Genomic DNA, 14,297 nt, shown 5'->3' with positions numbered 1-14,297 from the left:
GCGGGAAAAGAGCGAGGGGACAGAGAAAAGGACAGGTGCCTGCGCCCTCACCAAGATGGCGCTTGGGGAGGACCGCTCCCCCACCCCTTACTATGCCACTGTATGCAACTTTCTCTCATGCACATTCATTGGAGATTTCCTGACCCATTGGCAGCCCCAGGGCAGTATTAAAGAGTAGGCCAAGTAGTCACATGCCTTGGGTCTAAAGAGATCGTGGGGGGGGGCCCTTTGCGCTGCCTGCTCCGATGACGTCAGTGTACCTGCCTCCAAGCCCGGCTCCAGATGTTCAAGTATTGTCTCCTCCTGACTTCATTATTTAGCACAGTCAAATTCGCAGTCTTCAAAAGGCCGCGGCTGACACAGAAGCCTTTCCTCCGACACTGGGGTTTTATATCAGAACGAAGGCTACTGGGTCAGCCGCCGGCAGTGTGTAGGAACCACTGCCCATGGCCTTTTGAAGACTGCAAATTCAGATGCACTGAATAATGACGAAGGCAGAAGGAGATGCTACTTGGAGGAACACTCTGGCGGGAAGGGGGCAGGGCTATTGAGGGGGTAGGGCCATGGAGGGGAAGAGCAAGGGGTCCCAATATTCTTGGGTACCTAGGGTCCACCGAAGAATTAATCCTATCCTAGTAGCCCCCAAGGATGGGGAATGAAACCCGAGGTTACGTATCTTGTCTCATGGATTTCATTCCTTGAGTAGGGTTAGCTCTATTTTGGTCAGGGGTCAGATTATATAGTCGAGAAAGGCAAAAGCAAGTTTAATAAAACCCTTTTTTTTTTTTTAAATCAGTAAAGTAAATGACCCATCTCTGTTAATAATACATTTTATTTAACATTGCTTCAAGGTAATAAATTAATCACAGAATCAATAAATATTAATGTTCTGACAATAAATAACAATTTCAAAATAAGCACAAATATTTTAAATAAACATTATATGGAATTAGCTCTTCAGTAAACAACATACAAGAATGCTCCTGTATTACTTTTAAGTGTGTAGAGTGGGAGCTCCATCCACAGTTATGTCACTTCCTGTCTCTGTCACCACGACTTCTATACCTCTTGGTTGCTGTCAAAAAAGGTACACAATGACTATGGAGATGTCACCAAGCAAGACAGGAAGTGACATAAGTGGCCAGTTTTGAACAAATGTGTCAGGGAGTGACATAAGTGGCTAGTTTTAACCCGGAGCAGTTAAACTAAAGACAGGAAATGACATATATTGCACCTACGAGGACAGAAAATTAGAAGCCCTCAGTGATGTGTGAACCCATAGGAAGTGAAGCAATGACATCATCACTAGACAATGTTGGGACCTGACTCAATAAAACAGGTCCCGGCTCAGCACGCTCAACTTTCCACCACAAAAAGTGCAAACTATGACATCATCATAGAAGTCATTACCTCATAAAAGAGCTAAAACTAAATCCATTAGTTCCATCTTTCTTAATCACAGTATTGTTGCATTCCAGTCAGTCATTCTCAGCTGTGGCCCATAACCACTGTCCCAGAGTTATCATACCATGGTCATCCATTCCTAGCCATGGTCAGTGACCATAGTCACAATTTAGTCACACTAAACATATTGGCACACATTACAAAAATCCTCTATTTTCGGAGGAATGTTTCCTGAGTCATGGTTAATTCCAATCTCTCTTAGAGGATTTGAGCTCCATGTCGGCATTAAGTGAAAACACTGGCACTTCAAAATATATAATTATATTGTTTAAATAAATAAATTAGGAAAAGTTTAGTCCATAAAAATATGCCTCTATTGGGCGGGGAGGAATAATGGTGAAAGGGAGTGAGTTGAGTCAGAAGATTAAAATCCAAAAGGACTCATGAGTCTGGAGGTTTCAGTGCAGTTATAAATGATCTTCAAGAGGCTGATGTCATCAAGCCATTTGTCTTGTCCGCCATCCCATTGGTTGCAAGGACTCCCAGAGCTTTTGGCTTTGGTAATTCCTCAAGTATGAGCAACAACCATGGCCTCATGTAACTATTTATAGTGAATCAGCAAAATAAGTCTAAACAAAGCTGTAGAATGTAGGTGTTTCACTGCTCAAGACCCGTAGGGTCAACAATGACCTTGATGTAGATGGCATTGTTTTTGAGGTAGGGACTAGCTATGCCCAGAAGGAGACTGTGTTTGATGAACTGGGGGCTCCCGCTGGCCACATTCATATGGGTCTTGGGCTTGTGGAAAGAGGCACTCAGAGTGTCAGGGATGAAAGTCTCCCGAAAGTGCTTCTGTTGCCCAGACTGGTCAACCAACATCAGTGTGACCTTCTGCCTGAAGGGCCAAGGCAGGACGTCATCACAGTCTCCCTTCACAATAGCCAGAAACAGAGAAAGGTGGCTACCCCTTCCACTGCCATCCCCATTGGGATAAACCCTGCAGCAGAGCTGGTAGCCAAAAGGGTGAGTGGAGAAGACAGGGGAGTAAAATGAGGTCCTCTGCTCTGCTTTGGCAGCCCTCAGTTGACTTGAAATATTCTCAATTTTCCAAACAAGAATTCCGTTGTTACTGACAGGACCAACAGAGCCTCCAGCTCTAAGTTGGCTCTCCAGAGTCCGGTTCTTGACCTGAAGGTCTTGGATGATTTGCTCATACTCCAAACACCGCTGCTGCAAGACCTCCAGGGCTCCAGCACACTTATCGAGATCCTTGTTGAATCCACCAACTGTCCTCTCTAGCTGTTCTGTCTTCTTGGTGACAGCCAGCATTTCGTCCCCGATTTTGGTCTCCTTTAGGTCGCCTTCTCTATCCCAGGTCTTGAGGTCCTGGCTGACCAGCCCTGTCAACGTCACCATCTTCTGCATCACCATTTGTTTGAAGGCAGAGTTTGTCTCTTCGACTTTGTCCAGTCGGGACTGGAGGCCGAGGGCCTGGGACAGGAGCTGTAGGAGATGGGCCTGCTGGTTTTCCTCCAGGTGGTCTTTCAAACTCTCCTTCTGTGACTGCAGGAAATAAAAAAAGAATAAATGTGACTTCAAGTACCTTCACCAGCTCCAAACCTCTGGCCTTCTCGTGGTCCCGTTGCAACTATACCCCCATCATCCGTTCCAATTCTGACCCTGGCAGAACAGGGTTCCCTAACCACCACCACCACCACCTTGCCACCCCTCATCTTCTGCTTCTGGGCATGATGCAGAGATTTTTCTTTTTTGTGATTGACGTTTTCTCTAAAATGTCTACAGATGTAAATCCCAGGCCTGAATCTCCAAAGTGGAAGAGTCAGCCAAAAGGGAGAACAAATCTGGGAAATAAAATGGAATTCATACCAACCTCTTTTTGGCATCCAGCCTCCTGGAATGGGCAGGATATAGGGGCTCTAGCTTGGTTTTCCGTCTTGTAACCAGATTCCAGCGATGAACACTGCAAAGCAGAAACAATGTTTGTCAACTATCTGTTTGCTCCTCCCCTTTTCAGCAGCCTCTTTGTGCCTTTCTCTTCTTCCTCCCTCTTTCTGTCTCTTTCTCCTTACCTCCGATATGACCTTGGTTGACCTTGAGCTGAGAGGGCAGCAAAGGAATAAGTCCCTCTTTTCGGAGACACTGCAGAGATGATCCTACAAAGAAAGCAGCACAGTTAGACATCAACAGCCCCACGTGATAAACCCTAGCAATTGCTAATCATGTTAAACCTCGATCCAAACCAAAACCAGACTTCTGTAGCCCTGAACCACATCCTCATAGAAAATAACTTTGAGAAGAATTGGGCATGAAAAGGAATTGCTCAAGGAGGTGGTAGGATCTTGTCTCCAAATAGTTTTCAGAGCAGATTAGACACACTTCTTTCTGTGATAGTGTAAGTACAGGGTTATCCCATGTGGAGGTAAGAAATGGACTGCATAACCTCCCGAAGTCTCTCTAAGTCAGGGGTTTGCAATTCCAGTCCTCGAGAGCCAGAGCCAGGTCAGGTTTTCAGGATATCCACAATAAATATGCACGAGATAGATTTGCATCTCAAGGAGGCAGTGCATGCAAATCCATCTCATACATATTCATTGTGGATATCCTGAAAACCTGACCTGACTCCGGCTCTCGAGGACCGGAATTGCCTACCCCTGCTCTAAGTCTTAACCTTCCTACGACTCTAGATGACCTCTGAGGTCCCTCCAGGTCTTAACCTTCTTATGACTCTACATGGCCTCCTGTAGTTCCCCCAAGTCTTAACATTCCTACAACTCTAGATTATCTGAGGTCCTTCCAAGTCTTAACCTTCCTATGACTCTAGATCAGTGGTTCCCAACCCTGTCCTGGAGGACCACCAGGCCAATCGGGTTTTCAGGCTAGCCCTAATGAATATGCATGAAGCAGATTTGCATGCCTGTCACTTCCGTTATATGCAAATCTCTCTCATGCATATTCATTAGGGCTAGCCTGAAAAACCGATTGGCCTGGAGGTCCTCCAGGACAGGGTTGGGAACCACTGCTCTAGATGGTGTCCTGAAGTCCCTCCAAGTCTTAATTTTTCTATGGAGGTAATGCATGCAAATCTAGCTCATGCATATTCAATATAGATATCTTGAAAATTTGACTATCTAGGTGTATCCTGAGGACTGGATTGAGAACCATTGCTTTATATGAATATTTGATCCACACAAAGTTATACAGCTATCATCTTGCTCAATATTGAACTCTAGATGACCTCCTAAGGTCCCTTCCAGCCCTTTTAATCTAGTAAATATACTAGGACAAAAAGAAAGTAGATCCTAGAATAAGACTGACAAAGGCATGGAATAGCAATGCTGATATTTCTGAAGGATCTGAATTAGGAGCATAGCCAACCCTCTGATTTGTGGGCTACACCACTGAACTAGCATTAAATCCTTGCCCACATCTAGGTATCTAATGATCAGAAGAGGAGGGCAGACATCATGGAAGGGAGGGCTAGTGTAGATGTGGAATCTCTGTTCTCGATCGTACCTGAAGCAAGCTGAAGGGAAACGAAGCATCGCAGCACGGACAGGACGTCATTCTCCATGAACACTCCTCGGCAAGGTGTCTTCCCAGGCTTTTCTCATCCGCCGCTGTGAACTTGCATCCCAGGGCAGAGTTTGGGCAGGGTTCAGTAGCGGCGCAACCGCACTCCGACTGGTGGGACTCCTAAGCCAGGAAAAGGAGAGGAACACCAAAGGGGTCAAAGGTGAACCTTCAACACACACATCCAAGAAGCTGTTCTTAATGGCAATATTTGGGCCGCATCGCAGCAGGCTGTGCTGTGGTCTCGTGAAGACCCTGAGCACTTACCAGGTACAGTTTGAGAATCCCAGTCCAGGAGCATCCAGCGTTGGGACAGCGGACTTCTGTCACGAGTGTGTCATTCTCAGCAGCCCGGTCCCTGTAGAACTGATCACACAGGAGAGAATGAATTGAAAGTTAGAAAATGTTCACATAACCTCCCTTCCTCCCTCCCCAATTCTCTCCTTTCTCGCCAAGTAAATTAGCTTTAGTCATTCCTCCCGTCCTTCCCAATTGTCTTCTTTATCTTCAAAAATGTAGTTCTCCCCTCCTGTTTACTATCCTACCCTATGCTGTGTTAGTTTGGTCCGCGATAAGTCTTGTTTGCTTTTTTTTATATTAATTCCCCTTTTCTTTTAATTTATATCATGTATTGTTTTAATTGTACAACGCTTTGAATCTTATGTTTAGCGTTTAATCAGATTTTAATAAACTATGAAACTATTTGTAGTTCCCACTTTCATAGGAATCATCTTCCGTCCTACTGCTGATCTGGAACATGCCAGAAGCTCTTCCTCATTTCACTTCCTCATTCTTTGCTGCAATTCTCAGCCCTATCTATTTGCACATTTTATTTAATTGTTTCTGGGGGGGTTTTTGCGTGCCGTGGTGTAATTTTTTTTAAGTCTTATTTTTTTGGCCTCCTTCCACAGGAATTCCCCGAGGGGGGGGTGTGTGCTGAAATGTTCTCAGCCCAACCAAGAAGAGAATGACGTGGATATGGTTCAGTACGTGATCCGAAACAGAGTCAAAACATAGAATTTCATGCCTGCAAACTGACACTCAACTCTTTTCAGCTAGAGTGGTAAAATAACGCTCAGAATTTAGGAAGTTGGTTGGTTGGTTGGGCTGAGAACTTTTAAGGCCTCCTTGTACTGTCATAAGAAAGGCCCGGAATAAGAAAGGCCTTAGTTAGCATGCATATTTAACCCTTTATCTCTGGCTTCCTCCATTTTTATCTCACGCTCTCTCTTTCCCTCCATTCAGCCATTTCTTTGTGTATGTGTGTATATATATATATATATATATATCCCTCTTTCCTTCCTCCTTATCCTCTCTTTAGCTCTCACACCTTGTTCTGGGGTAATATGCCTCTTATTTATGGACACCTAGAAGCCCCTTGCTTGTGGTCACTGAAACATCATTGCTGACCTCACTCAGAAGGTCACTTACGATGTCATTCAAGATGGTAGCCACCACGGCCTGGTTAGCAAGTGACGTAGATACAGTTTGATCAACCTAACAGCCCCCGTTCATTGCCTGGCCTGTTTCTGTCCAAAAAAGTTCTGAAGGGGAGAGTGTGATAGAAAGGACCCGTCCTTTCCCAAGACTCACCTGCTTAGGGGAAAGCCGTTCCTGGCACACGGAACAAACCGCTTCCTTCCCATTCCTGCAGGGAAACAAAGGAGAAGTCACTCGGGGGTGTCACTAACCCCTCACCTTCATTGCTATTGTAACTCTCCCAGCTCCCACCCCAAGAACCAAATTTCACCATGTGGCGAGAGCACCAATTTTATCCAGGCTACGTAGGTTCTTACAAGGACCCCCATTAATTCTTACACACCTTAATCAGGGGGCCTAAAATTAGGTGTCTAGAGCAGTGATTCCCAACCCTGTCCTGGAGGAACACCAGGCCAATCGGGTTTTCAGGCTAGCCCTAATGAATATGCATGAGAGAGATTTGCATATGATGGAAGTGATAGGCATGCAAATTTGCTTCATGCATATTCATTAGGGCTAGCCTGAAAACCCGATTGGCCTGGTGTTCCTCCAGGACAGAGTTGGGAATCACTGGTCTAGAGAGTGCCTGGTAGGATCCTGTTCTAAAAGGAAGCTAGGCCTCTACTTCCTTTGATAAAATACTACCTTAACCGCTTACACACTTGTGCGCCCACATTTATACCAAGAGTAAAAAACTGCACACACGAGTTATAAAGCACGCCATCGCATCGCATTGGCTTACATTAGTGTTAATTGGTATTAATTAGCACCCGTTAGCATCGGCCTGTGAAACTTCCCCAAATCCTTGTATGCAAGTACTAGAGGGTCGTGAATGTGGGAGGGGCATAGGCAGGTCGGAATCGCCATTATTAGAATTTGCGCTTATCATCCAGCGCCTAAATTTTGGCGCTTTTTCTTAAATTTATCCCCTTACGTCTGCATGTTACATCTACTGATGAAAACAAAAACAAAAACTGTGGATACAGATGTTCTGGAGATAATTTATTAAACACTGACATATAAAACCATGAAAATTCAATTAAAAAAGTACAATGATAAAAAATACAGTGATAAAAAGCCACCCGGACCCTACACGGTCCGTGTTTCGGCGAACACGCCTTCCTCAGGGGTCCTAAAAGGAAGAGGTAATGATGAATAATGATAAAGAGAAAGATATAAGGATGGAAAGATGCGAAGTGACTGTGATGCCAATCTGGAGCATGCATATTAGTGTCTATACTCGACTGCAGGATAAAACAAGTGAGCCAAGTGTGATCATATAGGGAGGCTTGAAACATCGACAAGAGACATAAGAGGAAAATATGTGCCAAAAAAAGGCCGAGAAGAAAAAGTGCCATGGTTTGTATTAGACCGCAGGGGTGTCAAAGTCCCTCCTCGAGGGCCGGAATCCAGTCGGGTTTTCTGGATTTCCCCAATGAATATGCATTGAAAGCAGTGCATGCAAATAGATCTCATGCAGATTCATTGGGGAAATCCTGAAAACCCGACTGGATTCTGGCCCTCGAGGACCGACTTCGACACCTGTGTATTAGAGTATAAGATTAAGCACAGAAATCTATAAAGTACCTAAGGGAAGACATAAGAATGAAAAGTTAATGGAATGTTATGTCTATACTGTAAATCAGGGGTGTCGAAGTCGGTCCTCGAGGGCCGCAATCCAGTCGGGTTTTCAAGATTTCCCCAATGAATCTGCATGAGATCTATGTGCATGCACTGCTTTCAATGCATATTCATTGGGGAAATTCTGAAAACCCGACTGGAATACAGCTCTCGAGGACCGGAGTTCCCTACCCCTGTTCTATGACATGGGTGGGCAATTCCGGTCCTCGAGAGCCGGAATCCAGTCGGGTTTTCAGGATTTCCTCAATGAATCTGCATGAGATCTATTTGCATCCACTGCTTTCAATGCATATTCATTGGGGAAATTCTGAAAACCCGACTGGATTGCAGCCCTCGAGGACCGACTTCGACACCTGTGCTGTAAATACTGTAGAATCTGTATTTCTTACCTAGGTATGTCCTAACCGTACTATGAATGCACTCTTCTAACCCGTTCTGGGCTCCTTTGGGAGGACGGGCGAAACAAATGACTAAATAAATTAACCTTTAGGTATGAGCACTTATGCCAATGGGGGAGCAGAGAAGGCGTGGGGGGAGCGGAAGGAAAGAAGGGTGCCTGGGCCCTCACCAAGACGTTGCCCGGGCAGACTGCCCACCCTCCACTACCACACCACTTGATGCTGCTATATTAGGCTAAGAAATTCCTGGCTTAATATACTGGTGCCTACGGTGTACAGGCCTATTGGCGCCAAAGTCAATTTATGTGCCAGTAGGCACAATTCTACAAATGGCGTCCAACGTGTGGTAGGTGCTATGTTTCTGCCAGGTTAAACGCTGTTTATAGAATCTGGCCCTATAGCCTTGATTCTCTAAAGTTCAGCGTCTACACGGTGCCATTGTCGGTGGCCGCCTTAAAAGCGGCCGCCAATCACGCGATGGCGCCGTTTAGAGAACCGCGCCTCTTTGCAAATAATTGCCAGGGCCCAATTATCGACGCTAATTGGCTCGTCGGCCAATTTAGTGGCGTACGCACCTCGAGATACCCTGCAATTCTGCCCACGTAAATCTGCGCGCCATTTACGGAATTCCCTTTGAGCGTGTGCACACGTGTTATGAAGCATGCATTGAACATTCCAACTGCACCCCGGAACGCCTACGACAAGACTGTTTAGAAGCATGCTTTTCTAGTGCACCCATGCCGAGTGGAGTAGAACGGGTGCAAGTGGATCATTTTTCACTCCGTCAAAAATTACAAAGACTATGGGACACACAATGACGTTACAGGGGAAACACTTTTAAATCCAATAGGAAAAAATATTTTTTCACTCAGAGAATAGTTAAGCTCTGGAATGCATTGCCAGAGATTGTTGCAAGAGTGGATAGCGTAGCTGGTTTTAAGAAAGGTTTGGACAAGTTCCTGGAGGAAAAGCCTATAGTCTGTTATTGAGAAAGACATGGAAGCCACTGCTTGCCCTGGATCGGAACCATTGGTCTGACCCAGTAAGGCTATTCTTATGTTCTCATGTTTTTTTGCACATACATTTGCACATACACCCATGCACGATTGAATCGTAATCACTTTTCACATGTCAAATATGTTGTACCCCCAGAAAATCTATCATAATGAAACCCTTAGCGCACATGCGCACTTTAATCTCCGTGTCTCCGTGCGTCGTGCTTCCATGCCGCGTATGCGCAGTACAATAATCCGCCTGCTGCTGATCACCCCTGCCTGCCTCAGCTGATTTCCTGCCTTCTGCCCCGATTTCTGACGCCGGCTGACTTCCTGCCTTTGCCCACGCTGCCGGGACGCCTCTTCTTCTCACCCCCGGACCAGCAGCGGCAGCGGCCGCGGTTTCATCGAGCAGTCGCGGGGCCTTTGCTAGGCCGGCCCACTTGGAGAATGCGAGGCGGGTCGGCCTAGCAAAAGCCCCGAGGCTGCCCAGGCTAGCGGATGCTGGACAGGGGGAGCAGGGAAGGGAGAAGGGGTACTACTGGACAGGGGGGAGGTAAAAGGAAGGGAGAAGGACTACTGTTGGAGAGGGGGGAGCAGGAAGCAGAGAAAGAAAGGCCTCAGCGTCCCATTGTGGTAAACGTTTACACATCTAGTACCTGTTCATGTAACGGGCTTAAACACTAGTTCTTCCATACAATTATATAAAATTGCTTCTCCTGTCAATTCCACAAAACTGGGTGTACCACATTAGAAAGTGGGATAAAGAGTGAATTTAACACTGCACGGAATTTCACAAGAAAAAGTGTAAACTGACATAGCTGCGCTTGTGAAAATCTTAAAATTAGATATGCTAATCTTTGTATAAGGGGGAGGGAAGAAATCTGTGCTTCCCAGAAAGCAAAGGTTCGATACTTTTGTAAAAACATTTCCATGTATCAGAAAAAAAATAAAATTAGTATTCAAAAATTTACTACACAGCCCAGGGCTGAAAAAATATGCAGAATCTACAAGGGGCATGTCTGAATGGTCGATAAGCAAGAGTCGGAGCAGAAGGGTGAATTTTAGCTACGAAAGTGAAAATTTTGTGTGGTGCAAAATTTAAATTTGACACGTGGGGAAAAAAAATTGTCTGGTGGGAAAGATGGCCGAGGGTTGCAGAAAAACAAACCAACCCCGTTTCACATGCAAGAGCTTTGCTAATTTTGCATCGCAGGGGGTTGGAGGAAGGAAACTTGTGCTTCCCAGAAAGCAAAGGTTCAATGCTTTTGTGAAGAAAAAAAAAAAAAATAAAGTTTCCATGTATCAGGAAAAAAAAATAAAAATACAGCACAGTTTATGAGAATCAATGCTCATTTCACATTATAAATCGGCAGTAAATGTGTGTGGTTAAAACTAGGGCCGGCTTAACCATTAAGCGAGACTAGGCTGTCGCCTAGGGCAGCAGCAATCGAAGCAAAAAAACAGAAGATCCAGACAACCAGAGAAACTCAAACAACCATCGACACATATTTTAAACCTGACACTTTGTACAGGATTTCTGCGTGGTGATCGTGGTTGTTGAATTTAACCATAAGAACATAAGAATAGCTGGGCTGGGTCAGACCAATGGTCCATCAAGCCCACTAGTCCGTTCTTATGGTGGCCAATCCATGTCCCTAGTACCTGGCCAAAACCCAAGGAGTAGCAATATTCCATGCTACTGATCCAGGGCAAGAAGTGGCTTCTCCCATGTCTTTCTCAATAACAAACTATGGACTTTTCCTCCAGGAACTTGTCCAAACATTTCTTAAAACCAGCTACGCTATCCGCTCTTGCCACAACCTCTGGCAACACGCTCCAGAGCGGAAGCATCTAATTGCGCAGCTGAATGCCTATCTAGGGCTCCGCCACCCAAGCCCCGGCTCTCTGGTTAAGCATTTCATGTATGCCCCCCCCATCTCCGTCTCACCTGAGAAGTTTGACGACGCATCCGGAGCAGAAGCGGTGTCCGCACTCGGTCTGCCTGGGCTGCAGGAGCAAGAAGCCGCACGACGAGCACAGCAACCCGGTGCCAACGGTGAGATCCAGAGGCAGCAAGGACGTAGCCAGAGCCACCATAATCACCAGCCTGGCGCTGAAACGCAAAACAAATCCACCGGGCTAGAGCCTTCGACTTTCAGACTCCTCTGCGGATGAGACACAGTCCAAGACGGGAGAGCCGGGAGAGGGTAGCAACTGTGTTGAAGTGTAGAAATGGGAAGTGATAGATGACTGCAGGGTTATATAGTCATGTAATTACGTAAGTCCATGGGAAATCTCTCAGACTTTGAGTCACTGATTGCTGAAGTGCGTAAGTAGCCTGGGCTCCCCCCTGCTCCCTCCTTCCTAATATCTTACTGGCATGAACATTGCAAACGAGTTTTGTTTATTTTTGGGATTTCAGATGGGAGCAATTACAATCACTTTACAGCCAGGGATTCCCAGTCCTTCCCCCTTACAAGTATGCTCCCACAGAGACACAATCTCTCCATAATCACAATCAGACACTTCATTTGAGATTTATGCAATTGTACTCACTAACACTCATTCACTGAAAAACCCCCAGTCACAAACCCTTAAATACACAACCGCCATCTTTTTTTTTTTTTTTAATTTTATTCATTTACACATCAAAGATCGAAACACTTTGATAAAGGAAACTAAATATACTCAAAGGAATTATTATCAAATCACACATACCTAGTACAATGATCATAGTCCACGTTAGGAGAGAATAAAGCCATACACAATCAAGGGGAGTTGAATTAAAGGAAAACAATACTCGGTCATATTAACATATGCGAGTTATTGATCTCCTCCGAAATGCCTCTTTCTGCTAATGTTCACACTAAATGGGCCGCTTTTACAGATTATTTGGACTCTCTTTGAGAACTCAATACATCTGAGTATATTACTGCTCTCTGTTTCCACTTTCTTCCTCTTTTCTTCCTTCTCTTCTTTTTCTCTTTGGCCTCTGGGGGATCTCTCTTTTTCCTTCCCCCCTTTTTCCCTTTTTTCTTTCCCCTGATTTAAGATCCTCTTCCCCCCCTTCGGCTTTTTCTTTATCACTCTCTCCTCTCCCTTTCTTTCCTCTTCCCCTTTTTATCACTCTCCTCCCCTATCTCTTTTTGATTATCACAAGAATCCAATGACAATATTATTGTTATATATATACACATAATTTTTTCCTTTATATATATTTCTAGAATTCTTTTGTCTTGATTATGGTAACCATTTATTGTTGACCTGTTTTGTTTATTTTTTATTTCTGTATTTTTGAAAAATCTTCAATAAATTTTCAAGAAAAAAAAAAAACAACAAAAAACATATGTCTCAAAAATACAGTGTCACAACCACCATCTTAAGTAGACACAAATACTTCACACTTCTTAACATACCCCAAAACAACCGATACACACTGTTAAAAAGTACAATCACAGAAAGGTGATATATCAAAGTTCAAAGTCCCAGGTACACATGTCACTATAACTTGCTTATCTACTGTAATAAAACGCTAAGCACGCATGCGCACTCCTACCTGCGTGATCCGTGATCCGTAGGTCCGTGGCCGGCAGGAGTGCACATGCGCGCTTAGCTGTGCCAGTGGCCGGCAGAGAAATTTTAAAGCGCGGGCCTCCCTGCTCTCCAGCTCCTCCAGGCATCGAAGCGGCTCTTCTGTCTGCCTTCCTCTTCAGAAAAGCCTACTGAGGATCGGGGCCGGCTGTAGCGAACTTCGCAGGCCGCTCTACACCTCAGTAGCATGTTCCCTCTGACGCACCGGATCGCGTCAGAGGGAACGTGCCACCGAGGTGCATAGCGCCTGCGAGGTTCGCTACGGCCGACCGCGATCCTCAGCAGGAGTTTTTTGAAGAGGAGGGCAAACACGAACAACCAGGAAGCCAGATGCTGGACAGGGGGAGCAGGTAAGGGGTACTGCTGGACAGAGGGAGCAGGTAAGGGGTACTGCTGGACAGGGGGAGCAGGTAAGGGGTACTGCTGGACAGGGGGAGCAGGTAAGGGGTACTGCTGGACAGGGGGAGCAGGTAAGGGGTACTGCTGGACAGAGGGAGCAGGTAAGGGGTACTGCTGGACAGGGGGAGCAGGTAAGGGGTACTGCTGGACAGAGGGAGCAGGTAAGGGGTACTGCTGGACAGAGGGAGCAGGGAAGAGGTGCTGCTAGACAGGGAGGGAGGTAAAAGGAAGGGAGAAGGGCTGCTGCTGGACAGAGGGAGCAGGCAAGGGGTGGTGGTGGACAGCCAAGGAAAGAGAGAGACAGAAAGAAAGACAGACAGACAGAAACCGGCCAAGGAGAGAGAAAGAGAAAGACAGACGCACACATCTATTCTAGCACCCGTTAATGTAACGGGCTTAAAGACTAGTATTAATAATAACTTAATTTTTATATACCGCAATACCACAAACAGTTCTGAGCGGTTTACAGAGGCAGAGACTACAAAAGTTTATTAAGTTTCAAGTTTATTAGGATTTTATATACCGCCTATCAAGGTTATCTAAGCGGTTTTACAATCAGGTACTCAAGCATTTTCCCTATCTGTCCCGGTGGGCTCACAATTTAACTAACGTACCTCGGGCTATGGAGGATTAAGTGACTTGCCCAGAGTCACAAGGAGCAGCATGGGATTTGAACCCACAACCCCAGGGTGCAGAGGCTGTAGCTTCAACCACCGCGCCACACAATTACATAAACCTACTGTCCCTACATAAAGATGACACCTGCAGGCATAAGGGCTATTGTGGTATACAGGTG

The 14,297-nt window shown here is 45.6% G+C and overlaps 1 protein-coding gene across 1 annotated transcript; it reads right to left on the bottom strand.

The window, feature by feature from the left end:
- Positions 1 to 814: 814 nt before the first annotated feature.
- On the bottom strand, positions 815 to 11,729 carry LOC117346871 (TNF receptor-associated factor 2-like). Its single transcript, XM_033917062.1, has 7 exons — positions 11,460 to 11,729; positions 6,589 to 6,643; positions 5,263 to 5,361; positions 4,939 to 5,118; positions 3,495 to 3,578; positions 3,296 to 3,385; positions 815 to 2,967 (listed from the first exon to the last, which is right to left on the bottom strand). The coding sequence occupies exons 1-7, from the start codon at positions 11,606 to 11,608 to the stop codon at positions 2,062 to 2,064; spliced, it is 1,563 nt and encodes a 520-aa protein (XP_033772953.1). The 5' UTR covers positions 11,609 to 11,729; the 3' UTR covers positions 815 to 2,061.
- Between the last annotated feature and the right edge of the window lie 2,568 nt (positions 11,730 to 14,297).

This window comes from Geotrypetes seraphini, chromosome 12 (genome assembly GCF_902459505.1).
Source record: "Geotrypetes seraphini chromosome 12, aGeoSer1.1, whole genome shotgun sequence".
Taxonomy (NCBI): domain Eukaryota; kingdom Metazoa; phylum Chordata; class Amphibia; order Gymnophiona; family Dermophiidae; genus Geotrypetes; species Geotrypetes seraphini.
The sequence above is the reverse complement of the archived record's forward strand: the minus strand, read 5'-3'. Positions and strand labels throughout refer to the sequence as shown.

Coding starts and splice junctions, on each gene's coding strand:
- LOC117346871 (XM_033917062.1), bottom strand. CDS start 11,608: ATGGTGGCTCTGGCTACGTCCTTGCTGCCTCTGGATCTCACCGTTGGC. Junction 5,362..6,588: donor AACGGCTTTCCCCTAAGCAG/GTGAGTCTTGGG, acceptor CTGTGTGATCAG/TTCTACAGGGACCGGGCTGC. Junction 3,386..3,494: donor CAACCAAGGTCATATCGGAG/GTAAGGAGAAAG, acceptor TCTGCTTTGCAG/TGTTCATCGCTGGAATCTGG.